The sequence below is a fragment of the Podarcis vaucheri genome (genome assembly GCF_965113315.1).
Source record: "Podarcis vaucheri genome assembly, chromosome: 7".
NCBI classification, from domain to species: Eukaryota; Metazoa; Chordata; class Lepidosauria; order Squamata; family Lacertidae; genus Podarcis; species Podarcis vaucheri.
In genome coordinates, this window is record NC_138765.1 from 28,289,740 (window position 1) to 28,302,797 (window position 13,058).

The 13,058-nt window shown below is 46.0% G+C and overlaps 1 protein-coding gene across 5 annotated transcripts in view; it reads left to right on the forward strand.

Moving 5' to 3' along the window:
* The window catches only part of SESN2 (sestrin 2), a 60,993-nt gene that overhangs the window by 35,189 nt on the left and 12,746 nt on the right, over nucleotides 1-13,058 (forward strand). For all 5 annotated transcript variants that reach the window (XM_082231658.1, XM_082231659.1, XM_082231660.1 and 2 more), the window contains exon 2: nucleotides 9,254-9,319. In XM_082231658.1, the coding sequence (XP_082087784.1) occupies nucleotides 9,254-9,319 (66 nt within the window). The remainder of the gene's footprint in view (nucleotides 1-9,253; nucleotides 9,320-13,058) is intronic.

Here is a 13,058-nt window from a genome sequence, read left to right on the forward strand (position 1 = left end):
TACAGTGGAGGAATCGGAGCACTGTAGCAAAACACATGTTCTGCGCGCAAAAGTTCCCTGGTTTGATCCCCAGCATTTCCAGGCAGGCTTGATAAAAGACCGTTGTCTGAAAACTTAAGAGAGTTGGTACCAACTGGTGTCGACCGCAGATAGACAACCTGTGGCCTGCTATGTTTCTCCCAATGAACACATATTTGCAAGCAGTGTTGTTTAATATTTATTATTAATTAATTTATTAATCAAATTTATATACCACCCTTCACTCGTAGATCTTAGGGTGGTTTGCAACCTAAAAATACAACATAAAGGACACAAAATACATAATAAAAATAAGAACAAAAACAAACCAATAATCTCCCACAACATATTTAAAAGGTGATTGGATGTTAATTGATCAAAGGCTTGATTGTCAAGGATTATTTTCACCTGACGCCTAAACGTATATAGTGAAAGCGCCCTGGGGGGAGAGTATTCACAAAAGGGGAGCCACTGCAGAAAAGGCCTGTTCTCATGTTGCCACCCTCCAGACTTCTCATGGAGGAGGCACACGGAGAAGGACCTCAGAGAATCATCTCAGGGTCGAGGTAGGTTCATGTGGAGACAAGTGGTTCCTGAGGTATTGCGGCCCTGAGCTGTTTACATTTACATTTTCAGGCAGATTTTTCAATAATAAGCACGTTTTTATTGTTTGAGAACTGCGTTGCGAAATTTGGAGAAGTGTGGCTAGCTGCATTTTGGTTTGCTGATCATTTTGGGGAAGTCAAGATGAGGCAGCTTCTCGGTAAAATGTCAACTGAACATACTCTCGCCCCCGTCATTCTATGAAACAAGGAAATTAGGAAGTGGAGGCATGGGGATGGGTAAAAAAAAGTGGTTGGTGGAGTTTTTAAATGGTTAACCAAAAATCATTTAATCAAGAAGGTAAGGGGAAGCCTTAAACTACTCCTTTAAAGACAAGAGATAAAAACAGTCTTTGCATTGAGGGAGAGATGGTTGGCAGAACAGACAAGGAAGTGGAGGCACTAAGAAGTGACTTGTTAAAATTGTATAAAGTGATTTACAGATTCTTTCCTTATTATTACCACCCTGCTAGGTAGATCATTGCTGTAATCATTTTCTGAACTGGGAGGCCCTCTTTGAGGTTGGTTCTTCTCCTTTCACCTGCATTCATTCTAGATCATGGGCGTAGCCAGGATTTTTATTGGAGGGACAGGCCTTTTGTTGGGGGCACAGAACCTCAGTTAATTATATATATTTATTGATTTGGGGGGAGGGCAGCTGCCCCCAGCCCCCCTGGCTGTGCCCATGTTCTAGAGTTTTATAAAGTCAATGTTGCCAGGCTTGAGTGAACAGACTGTGTAGGATTTGTGCATGGGTTTTGTGTCTTAACAGAGAAGGTGGGGACATTTGGTTCAACTGCTGTGCCAGTGGGAGGCTGGAGGATGAGATTAATCAGACATCAAGAGGAGGTGGGTGGCAGAGGCAAAAATCCATAATCTGAGTATTCTCCTTTTGGGAGAACAATCCGTTTTGGCTGACTTGCCTGTTTCCCAAAGGAGTCCTCTGTTTCAGCTCCCCACCCTCTTGGTGGAAACAAGTTGCATCATAGGGAATTGGTCTGTGACGTGATACATCTGTGGGCAGACACAAGACTATTTAGGGATGCAATGTGTTAGAACAGGAAGCACAGAAGCCGCTGAGGATGGGAAGTGATCGGGCTTAAGTTCTGTCGTGAAGGCAGGCAAAAAGAAGCTGCTACTCCCCTTTAAAAGAGAGAGAGAGAGAGAGAGAGAGAGAGAGAGAGAGGGACCAAAATCAAGGTAGGTCAGTCTGACTTTTTGGTTGTAAGGAAATGAGAGTAAATAAATGTTGCTTGGCTGCTTGACATCAGAGATCCATGTTGAAAGGGGAGAGACCTTTTTTGTTTGGGTTGACAATCCACTTGCTTTGACCTGGTCCACTGAGTTACTGGGAACACTTGAGAGTAAATAGATTATATATAAATTATCAGCAGGAAATTCCCATCTGGAAGAATGGAGAGGCAGCAAAAGTTCAGCTCTTCAGTCTTTTCAGATCTGAGACTCTCCTATTAATCCTTACATGGGATACTCTTATAACTTCTGGTTTTATGTATCTGCCAAACTTGGCACCGCTGGTCTTCAAGTGACTGAGAGCATGTGGATTAGTCCCTTGAAGTAGGTACCTGGTAGCAATTTTCGAGCTTTTCAAATGCGAAAAATACAGTCTGTTGGCTTGCTGCGGGGATGGGGGTGGATGAGGCATGGTTGGGCTTGCTTTCACAGGTTTGTTTTTTTCCATGCAAAAGGATTCAGTACAAACAGCTCCTCGCTGATTGATTTATGTTTCAAGGCATCTGTCCTATTGTTGAGAGAAAGTTAAATTTATCCAACCCAAGCTTTGAAGTGAGTGCTTACATTATAAACTTCACAATCCAGTTCAGTGCTTTAATGCATTCGTTTCTTTTGTTTTGCATGGCTAAGACCTGTTTCCCTGTTTTTGCAATGGCCAAGGTTCGCTAGTAAATCATGCCATAGACTGACCTGCGAATCTTGGTTGGGTAATTGCCGTGTTTTTCTCTTCAGTGATGGGGAACCTGTAGCCCTCCAGATATTGAACCACAACTCCCATAATTCCTGGCCATTGATCATGCTGGCTGAGACTGATGGGAGTTTTGGTTCAACGCCATCCCAAAGCTGGAAAACAATGGCTAATAGTAGTCACCTGTGTGCCAAAGCAATGAAACTTTGCCATACTGGAAGAACATGCTGTTTAAGGGACACAGATTAATTTAGCACAACTTGGCAAGATTTAATTTTTTCCATTGAGAAAATGATGGTGCACATATACAGGTGCCAGACCAATATGCCTGTTTCTGGAACTGTCAGGAACCACTGGATGAACCAGCCATTCTCAGACCAACTATATACTACCTTTAACAAAGCAAAAAATTTCCATGGTTTATTACCTAATCCAACTTGCCTCTTTGCACTCCTGCTTGCTAGATTTTTTGCTATTATGTGCAGACAGCTGTAGTGATCCTATGTTATTTAAGTTCTCTGTTGTTCACTTTTTTGAGATATATATTAAAATAACACATATCCCTTCGCAAAATAAAAGTATTGAATTAGGATGGATGGAGAAAAGAGACCTGAAATAACACTTAAAACAATGGAAAGGAGGGCAATTTATTATTTGTGTTTTATTAGCTGTAGCTTTACACAAGTGTTTCAGAGTTACTTACAAGTAATAGTAAAATAAGCAACATATGAAAAACAAAATAATTAAAATGAAGCACAACATGAGGTAATCCTATCATAAAAAACAAATTATCCCGCTAACATAGGTCTAACCACCACACACAGCCCCCCACAGTGTGGAGGGGATGCCCCAACTGCTGCAAGGAAAAACAATAACCCACCAATACCTGAGAAAAAGAGGAATGGCTTTGCCTGGCACTGACAATATGTCAGTTTTGGGAGCCAAGTCTTCCTTCCTGATGAGGGCATTCCATATATGCGGGGGCAGGCACTGTTGGGATGGCATGTTCTCTAGTCGCCACCCACCAGACAGTTTTAAAAATGGAAGAAGGGCCATTTGAAGAGGGATGAGGAACCTGTAGCCCTTCAGATGTTGCATGGAAACCCAGCCAGATGGGCGGGATATAAATAATATAATTATTATTATTCTCTCCTCCTTGACAATTGCATACCCCCAAACATTTCGGGAGGGCAATTTGGAACACACACACAGCACCCCAACACTGCTGCCACTCGCTCACTGCCCACCTGCTAGCCACCGCCTTGCCTTCACTTGTGCGGAACCAAAAGAGCGCGGAACCAAAAGACATGTGTCTTTTGCTTCCACACTCCTTTGGTCCCCATTGGCTGAAATCCCGGAAGTGCGGCACCGGCTTCCATAAGCACACTGTCTGTTCCATTTTTTGGTCCCGCACTCTGGTGTGAGCCAACTGTCTTGCGACCAAGAACGTGTGTATTTGGGTCCCACGCTGTGGCACATTCAGAGCATGGGAGCCAAAACCCAGGATTTGGATCAGGGTGGCTTCTGTCAATCCAAGGTGTCCCGCTCAAAACAGGACATTTGCGCTGTATGCAATTGACCATGCTGGCTAGAGATGTGGAACTGACCATGCTGGCTTGGTTCATTGTTCCTCTGTCAGTGAATTAATTATTTAAAAGAAATTAAAAAAAATATTGATGGTTTAGATGATCAGGGAAAGAAATCAGGTGAGAGGGATATAAATATAGCCTGTATTACTAATGACCACCTGTGATTATTTATATTGCACTTTTGAAGCTTTATTTTATGGAAGCTCAAAGGATTACAAAATCTTGTTTTTGTTCCATGCTGTGATTGGCTGGCTCTAGTATCTGGCGACAAAAAAGGAGTCCAGTTTAGTTGCTCTTTGGCAATCTGAAGCGCCTCCAGCCGAGGCCTGACCTTCCTATTCTCCTCCCTTTTCTCAGCTTTCTAACCCTCCCTTTATCAAAGCTGTGTGTGTGTGTGTGTGTGTGTGTGTGTGTGTGTCTGTCTGTCTCAGAGGCTGGAAAAAAAGTCTTGTCGAGTCAGCAGCTTTGGAGAGCTTTATATTTGAGCTGAGTTAGACTTGCGTGGTTAGGGTGTGTGCATGGGGGGGGGGAAGAGTGGCAAAGGTTAGTTCACTAGTGTCTTGTGTGTGCCTCTGGATATAGGCTTCTGGCTCTTTCCATTTTAAAAAAAAAGTGTCATTCCAGGGAGTCAGCATTTTTGGAGACTGTGAAATAAGGAAGCTTTTCTTTAACCCTTTATTTAGCCAGCTGCACAAGTGTAAATACTGGTTTGTGGGCTTCTTTTTTCTACTTGTTTGTATGTGTTTCTCGCTCGCTCGCTCGTTTTTTCAATGTTTAATGAAAGTCTAAAAAGGGGGGGTGGAATAAATAGCCCCGCTCACCTTCCAACCCACAGGCGACTTGTGTTCTCACGCTTGCAGAGAGCAGCGCTGGAACGGCTGTGACTTGATGAAGGAAACTGTTCACTAACAAAATCACGTTTTGCCCGTGATGATCATGCACTCAAAACAGCAGAAACCCATCCCTACATTCTGGTCAGTAGGGATGAAAGAAGGCAATCTACTTCTTTTCCACCTTGGATGCATTGCATGCTGCGCTGTTTCTGTTCTGCTGCAATTTGGCTTCCAACAAGAACTGCATTATTCATCTTCTTTTCCGCTATGGTGAATTACATAATCAGTTACATTAATCCACACACAATGCAAATCGCGGGGGGTGGCGATGACAATTTATCAAACACGTTTCATTGGTGGACTGAAGAATGACAACATTGACCACAGATAATATTTGTTGGATTGTTGGATTGTTTAGCCTTCCAGACATGGGATGAACACCAGCAATTTCTGCTCCCGTTTCTATTTTTGTTGAAGTTCTCTGGTATCCCTACTGATGTCCATACCTACATTTTCAAACAGTAGCGTTCTGTTGCGTTTGAATATCTTATGTGCACTTTTAAAATAGAAAGGGATATGAAAAGGCCCAAATGGAAACTCTGAAGGTTTTGACCAAAATAGTATTTTAATTAGGGCTCATCCAGACTTATGTTTGTCCTGAGCAAGATAATTGCATTTGTTACAGTTGGGAAAATTCACTTTTTGAGAAGAGTTTGTGTGTATTCCAGCAGTCCTAAGGATTCTAGGGCTGCAAGTTTGGTGGCAGAGAATCTGCCTTGCATGCTGAATGTCCCAAATTCAATCCCCACTGAAAGAGACTGGTGCCTGAAATCCTGGGGAGCTGCTGCCCGTCAGTGTAGACAGCACTGAGGTAGACAGGTAGACAGACCCAGTGGTCTGGCTTGGCATAAGGTAGCTTCTTGTGCTCCTAAATCTGAGTTGCTTTTTTATTACTGAAACTCGTATTGAGATTCCTGCATTGCAGGGCGTTGGACTAGATGACCCTTGGTCCCTTCCAACTCCACAATTCTATGACTATAGCTCTACAAATGCAATACAGTACTTACGTAAAGAAAATAGAATACTAGCGCAAGAACAAACAATAAGGAAAAATACCAAACGTAAAGGACATAAAGTGGTGATATCTTAGCAACCTTCACTAGGGATCTTGCTACCTTTGAGTTTGTGACCCACACCATAATAAAGTGGAGGTTGTTTCTCCTTTTAAATTCATACCATCAGCTCTTCAGAAGGCTCCTTTATGCCATTCTTTGATCAGTTTTATCCATTTGCAAATCTGGCCTGCAGTGATGTTTGAAAGTACTTAACCCTCCAAAATGCAGGCTAATTCCTTATTACTTTCCTTCCCTGTGACAACACTGATTACCGTATTTTTCGCACCATTGGACAATAGGACGCACTTTGTTTTAGAGGGGGGAGAACAAGAAAAAAAAAATCTCCCCCTCTCTGCCCAGCGCCCCTTCAGTGAAGCGGCAGGAGGCGCTGCACAGAGAGGGGGAGAACTTTCCCCCTCTTGTTTTCCTGCTCTAAAACAAGGTGCCGTTTAAGGTGCGTTCAGGTGGCTACCTTGGAAGCCTGGAGAGCGAGAGGGGTCGGCGTGCACTGACCCCTCTCGCTCTCCAGGCTTCAGGTTCCTTTCGACCTGCTCTTTGGGGCTGGCGGGGGGAAGCCCACCACCAGCCCCAAAGAGCAGGTCAGAGAGCAGCGGGCGCGCTCTCCCGGCTGGGGAGGTGACGCGCGGCTATAGAGGCTCCTGCCGTAGCTGCGCGTCACCTCTCCAGCTGGGAGAGGGTCGCGGGGGGCTGCTTTAGCCCCGCGCGTGCTCTCCCGGCTGGAGAGGTGACGTGGGGATGTAGAGGCTCCTGCCATAGCCGCGCTTCACCTCTCCAGCCGGGAGAGCGCGTGCGGGGCTAAAGCAGCCCCCCGCGACCCTCTCCCAGCTGGAGCGGTGACACGCAGCTATGGCAGGATCCACGTCACCTCTCCAGCCGGGAGAGGGTCGCGGGGCTACGGCGTCTTCGCTCCATAGGACGAACACACATTTCCCCTTCATTTTTGAAGGGAAAAAAGTGCGTCCTATAGAGCGAAAAATACGGTATTATTATTTATTTCTGCAGTAAATAAGTAAAAGCGGCATTTAAAAAATACAATGAACTTCTGTGAGGTGATAGGAAAGAATGGACACCTGAAGATGGTGTTAAATCACTACATTTGCTTAAAGGGGCATCTTTTGCAGGCTTCCCCAACCTGGTGCCCACTAGAGGTTGTTTGCCTACAGCTTCTATTATCCCTAACGACAGGCCGTTCTGACTGGGGTTGATGGGAGTTGGGGACCCACGACATCTGCAGGTCACCAGAAGGCTGTTTTAAATCTCATGACTGGCTTTTGAAGACATGTTGGCCAATGTGTTGCTGCTTGTCCTTTCCCCTCTCCCCTTTCTCTCTGCCTCCACACTCCCACCTTTGGTAACTTACGGGTTTTTTTATAAAAAAAACACACACATGAGTTTCTGCTGCCTCTAATTGTATCTCTTAATTTTGTGGTGAACAGCTTGTTTGGTGCTGACAGCCACATCAAAAGTAGATGATAAGCCCTCAGGGTTACTAACTTTGCATGTTATTGTTGGATGTAATTAACTTTTTTGAAAGCTCCAGCACAGTCAAGAAATGGGAAGATGTGGTTGCTGGTTGCCTATAGAGCAGTGTTCATCCTGAAATTGCCATGTGTGGGGAAACATTTTAATAGGAGAGCCCTGGTCTGGTGCAGCGGCTAAGAGCCAGCCGAGGTTTCTAGTTCAACTCCTGACTCCAACAAGAGCTCACTTAAGTAGCCTTTACTGGATTCCCTGCTCCATGTTCCTTCTGCATAATGGGGTGGATACAGGGCCTGTGCTGCAGAGTTGTTTGAAAGATCACTGAGATCATCGAGCTAAAGCGTTTTGACCTCTGGGTGTGGTCTGAAAACTCCTGTATAACTTCTGGGGGCCCATTTGCACTGTGCATTTAAAGCAGTATCAAAACCCCTATACCCCTCACAGCAGTATGGTTTCCAGAGTGGGAATAGGAGTTTCCTAGAATCCACACGCTGTTGGAGGACAATCCTTGTTCTTCTCCATATTCCAATGCTGCAGTCGCCAGGTTAGAAAGATGCACTCGCCAGCAGCGAGCTGGCAATTGCATCTGCGGACCTTAGCCTTGGTCAGTGCATAGAAATAACTCCACTGGTAGCCAATCTCTTGCAAAATTTAGGGCACAATACTACTTTCCTATGTGTTGTAGCGCATAAGCACTGCTTGCTCAGCTTTCCCTCTTCAGTACTGAGCCAGCGGGGAGTGTAGGCCTGGCTCTCTGATATACACAGACCTCCCAGTCCTGTCTAGGAGTGCCAGAAAACTCTCCGCTCAGGTGGGGGGGGGGGAGAGTGCTCGGAGGCCCTGCAGCACTAAGCTGTCTTCAGTTGACGCCTTCAACAAAACCCCTCTTAGGCAGTGGCCTAAAGCACAGCAGAGAAGTGGCAGGTGGTGATGTGGGTTTGTTTGCCTTCTGTTTGTCTAGTCTTGGAATTCAGTAGGTGGCTCTTAGGATCAGCTGTCTAGATAAAAGTCTTCCAGCCTGCAGCTCTTCTTGCCCTGGCACCGCTGGTCTGTGGAGTGTGAGAGAGAAACTAGGTTACCAAACGCCTCCTGTCCTGGGGAGATCATCTTGCTGATGCAAGGCTAGGCCCTCTGTTGCAGGGAGAGGGGAGATCTCCCTGTAACGCTTTGGACCGTTTTCATCAGGTAGCAGAATTCCTGAGTCAAAAGCAAAGAGTGACCAGCTCCTCCTCCTTTAAGAGATATTGTCGCTTTCTTTTCTGAACGTGGGGGAGGTGGATGGAAATCCCCAAACTTCACACTGAGCTAACCAGTTCTGGGCAGGTCTTTTATCTGATGCAATTCCTCCGGGGCTATTGCTCCAAGCGGCTTTTGCAAGGAGGAGAGGTTGAGAAAAAGACATCTCATCAGCAGAGCCTAACTTGAAGTTTCCAGCAGCCTTTGCTCTCTAGGGTCTGGCGCACTCCCCCCACTCCTTTGTGCTTTCTTTCACTCTTGCCTTATTCTCCCCACCCCACCCTTCCTCCACCCCCCAAACTGTGATGTACAGCCTCTGGCAATGGCTGTCCTCCCAGGGAAGCAGTAACTGGGTGGGGCAGAGTCCCCTTTGATGTGAGTGTTGGTTCTTCTAAAAACAGCTGTTCCTTTCATTTTCCAGGACAGAGGAGTCAAAATCCCCCGGCAGTTGGGAAGAGGCCCCAGTTCCTTCATCCCGGTGGAAGAGGTAAGATGCACAACTTGGAACTTCTTTTTCTCTCTCTGCCAGGCCAGGGAATCATCCTTACTAGAGAGGGCCTTGCAGTGATGGTGCTAGTTATTTTTGGGCGGGAAGGGGGGCGAGAAGGAGTCTGGGTGCTGGGAAGGTTAGCTCTAGCTGCAGACACATTGTGCATTTAAAACACATTCGTCCTCCCTACCTCAGGGCAGGAATCCTGGGAACCATAGTTTGTTCCTTGCAGTGCTACAGTTCCCAGCACCCTTAGCAAACAGGCTATGTACAGTGGTACCTCGCAAGACGAAAAGAATCCGTTCTGTGATTCTCTTCGTCTAGCGGTTTTTTCGTCTTGCGAAGCAAGCCCATTGACGGATTAGCACTATTAGCGGCTTATCGGATCAGCTGATAAGCGGCTTAGCGGCTTAGAAAAAGGGGGGAAGAGGAAAAAAACCTCAGGAGCTCACAAGACATTTTTGTCTTGCGAAGCAAGCCCATAGGAGATTCGTTTTGCGAAGCACCTCCAAAATGGAAAACTCTTTCGTCTAGCGAGGCATTCGTCTTGCGGGGCACCACTGTACTTGAGATCTCTCATATGCACAAGAAAATAGCCGGCAAGCATTCAGCATCTAGTAGTCTTCAGGTGCTGAAGAACTGAACTGAATATCAATAAATAATAAATATTAGCAAAGGTGCAGTGTGCTTGCTGGCTACAAGCAGGAGTGCTGTTATTCAGGGTTCCTGCCGTTCAGGGTTCCCACACTCAACATTCCATGGCTGAACATTCTCTGTCTTCCTTGTGCCATACGTAGGATTTCCCTTTGCTCTTTAGTTGTCGTCATCATTCTTTTTTTAATTCTGTAAACCTCAGGGTGGTCCTGAGCATGGGAATAGATCTCTCTTGTTAGTCAGTGCCCCTGTTCTTTGCTTTCGTTTTTGAGGAAGCAATACTTTGGAACGAGAGAGAATGTTTCAGCTCGGGGAACTGGAGCTGGCTTTTTTTGGGGGGGGGGTGTTGGGTTGGCGGCGGGCAGAAACTTTAGTATTCCTTTCCATCCCCACCTCCCATCCATGTTAGGAAGGAACATGTGTGTTCAGTGCTATTTCTCTAGAAAAAGAGGTGCCAGAACTCACCATGATGGCAGTGGCTCCCACCTGAGAGGTGCCAGAACTGAGGTCTGGCGACTTCTGGCTGAAAAAAAGCCCTGGGTGTATTTCTGTGCACACAGTGAAGGAACAGATGTGTAAATTGCATGAACAGATCTAGAGAGACCTGGCTGGGCCCCAACACTGTCTTTTAAAAAACCTCGGGGTGGGTGGGACAAATTTCCTTTCTGCCTTGTGATCTCTAGGTACCACTGTTCTGAGCACTACACACCACTACTGTCTCCAGCTTCTGCTTTATCTATTTATTGAGATAATTATAGACCATACTTCCATGACAATTAATCAAGGCAGCGTTATGGTTAGAGTGTTAAACTAGGTCCTGGGAGACCCGGGCTCAAGTTCCCACTCAGCCATGCTGCTCACTGGGTGACCTCAGTCACTTGTCTCTGAGCCTGGCTGCCTTCTACTGAAGTCTAGGGATCATGTTCCTTAAAGGAGGCTAGAAAAAGCCAGTCAAACTGCTTCATAAATTCCAATTCCCAGAGGGAAACTGCAGTAGCTAAAAACAGGTTTGTTGTTCGCTGGTACTGATAACATAAATAGTTTGTTGTTCTGCTGATAAGAAGCAAATACCAGAACATCAATTATTTTATGAGTAGGACCTGCAAGAAAATGTTGCAGTGCGGAGTGCTCTTCTTCAGAAGGCCTACCAGCCAGCAATTCCCTTTTTGAGAAAACTCCATTCTTCCCTGCCCCAAGGAGGCCAGCCACCCATGCACTTTTTGAGAACACTGTTCCGGTTGCCCCCCTACCAACCTTGTTCCTGTGGCTGTTAAGCATGCTTGGCTGTCAGTGAGCTTTTTTGGGAGGGTAAAGGGATCCACTTGACTTTTTATTCTTACAAATTAAAAAATTGTATTCCTGCAAATCTTGGCGCTCCCCTGGGTCTGCTAACATCTCTCTCCTCCACATGCATGGATGGTACTATTTTGCCTAAATAAGGATTTGCATTAAGAACAAGTTTGCTATTTGTATATATAGGATATATTTGTGTGTGTGTGTGTCAAAATACAGTGGTACCTTGGAAGTCGGATGGAACCCCTCTCACCACCTGCACTGAAATATAAATATCCTGTATTTCCCCCATGTTTTCCTCGCACCTTGAAGAAGGGTTGCCCCCTTCTATGGTGGTTTTCTTGCCTAAAGCAACAGAGATGGATTATTGTTTACTTGTTTCTTTCCCTGACCTCTGGCAATCTTGCAAAACTGCCGGCCATGGGTTCAGAGTCATCTGAGGTGTTAATCCCTCCCCATCACCACCCCACCCCTTCCTGGTTTTTGGGGGGCAGCCAGCCCTGCTAGCTTTCCAGTAGGGCAACACATAACACGGAGTGCTATTTGCTTATTGCCACAGCAAAGTCCTTGGCTTCCCCCACCCTTGTGCTTTTTTTTTTTCTTCCTGTGATGGGAGTGACACATGTGTGAGCGTTGCCCTGTGATGTCGTCATCTCCTTATTTATCGAGTGACCTTCCCTCCCTGTGTATGCACAAACAACTTATCAAAAGACTGAGCGTCAGCTACCTCTCCCTGTTGCACCCATCAGATGCCGTCCTCACCCCTCCTTTCAAGCCCTGGGGTGGGGGGCAGCATAAATCTGTTCAAATCCTTTGTGACTCTGCTCCTGTTACAGACTTCAGCTGCAGGCACACACCACATTCAACGCAACCCCCTGAGTCCTGGGAACTATAGTTTACCCCAGCAGAGCTTTAGCTCCCACCACCCCTAACAAACTATAGTTCCCAGGATTGTTGGAGGGGGTGCTTTAAATATATGGTGTGTATGCAGCCTTTGGGTGTGTGTGTGGGGGGTCCTTCTGGGTTGACAGCTGCCCCTTTGTCCTTTTCTCTCTGGCCTAGTGCCAGCTCCTCTCCCCACCTTCACAGGGAGTTCTGCTCAGAGCCATTGAGCCATTGGCTGGTCTGGCTGGGGAAATGATATGGGTCCTGTTCCTGGACTGCTCTGTGGTGCTGGCCACAAGGACAGTATCTGCTTCCAGAGACGTCACCGGGCAGGATTTTGATTCCAGCAACTGAGAGAGCTGTGTTTTTTGAAATTTCCCTGCCAAACAGGAGGGGCAAGGAGGTGTGTGATGGGCTGGTCTGTTGGTGGTGGCTGTTTCTTTGGCCTGGAATTTGAACAAACAACCCGATTGCATCAGATGGCTGAGCCCTTCAGCTGCTGTGGGAAACAGCTAAATTTCTCTCTCTCTCTCTCTCTCTCTCTCTCTCTCTCTCTCTCTCTCAAAGTTGTTTGCTCAATAAACTTTGAAAAGTGCAATGTCGAGTTGGCTAAAAAGTCTGCCAGGCTTTGCTCTCTCTGTAAAGGAGAAGATTCCTTCAGGTGAAGCTGTGACAATTGAATTGATTTATTGCAGACTTTCTGTGACTTTAGTAGGGGCAGATCTGCCTCATACGTTTGAAACTCATCCAGTGCATGTTTAAAGCACGTTGATTTATTTCTTTAATAGTTTTATATCATATCTTTCCCCCAAGTTGGGATTCAAGGTGGCTTACAACATTAAAAAAGCATAAAATACAGAGCAATAAACAAGTGACTTCCCCTAAATAATTCTGGGACCTGTAG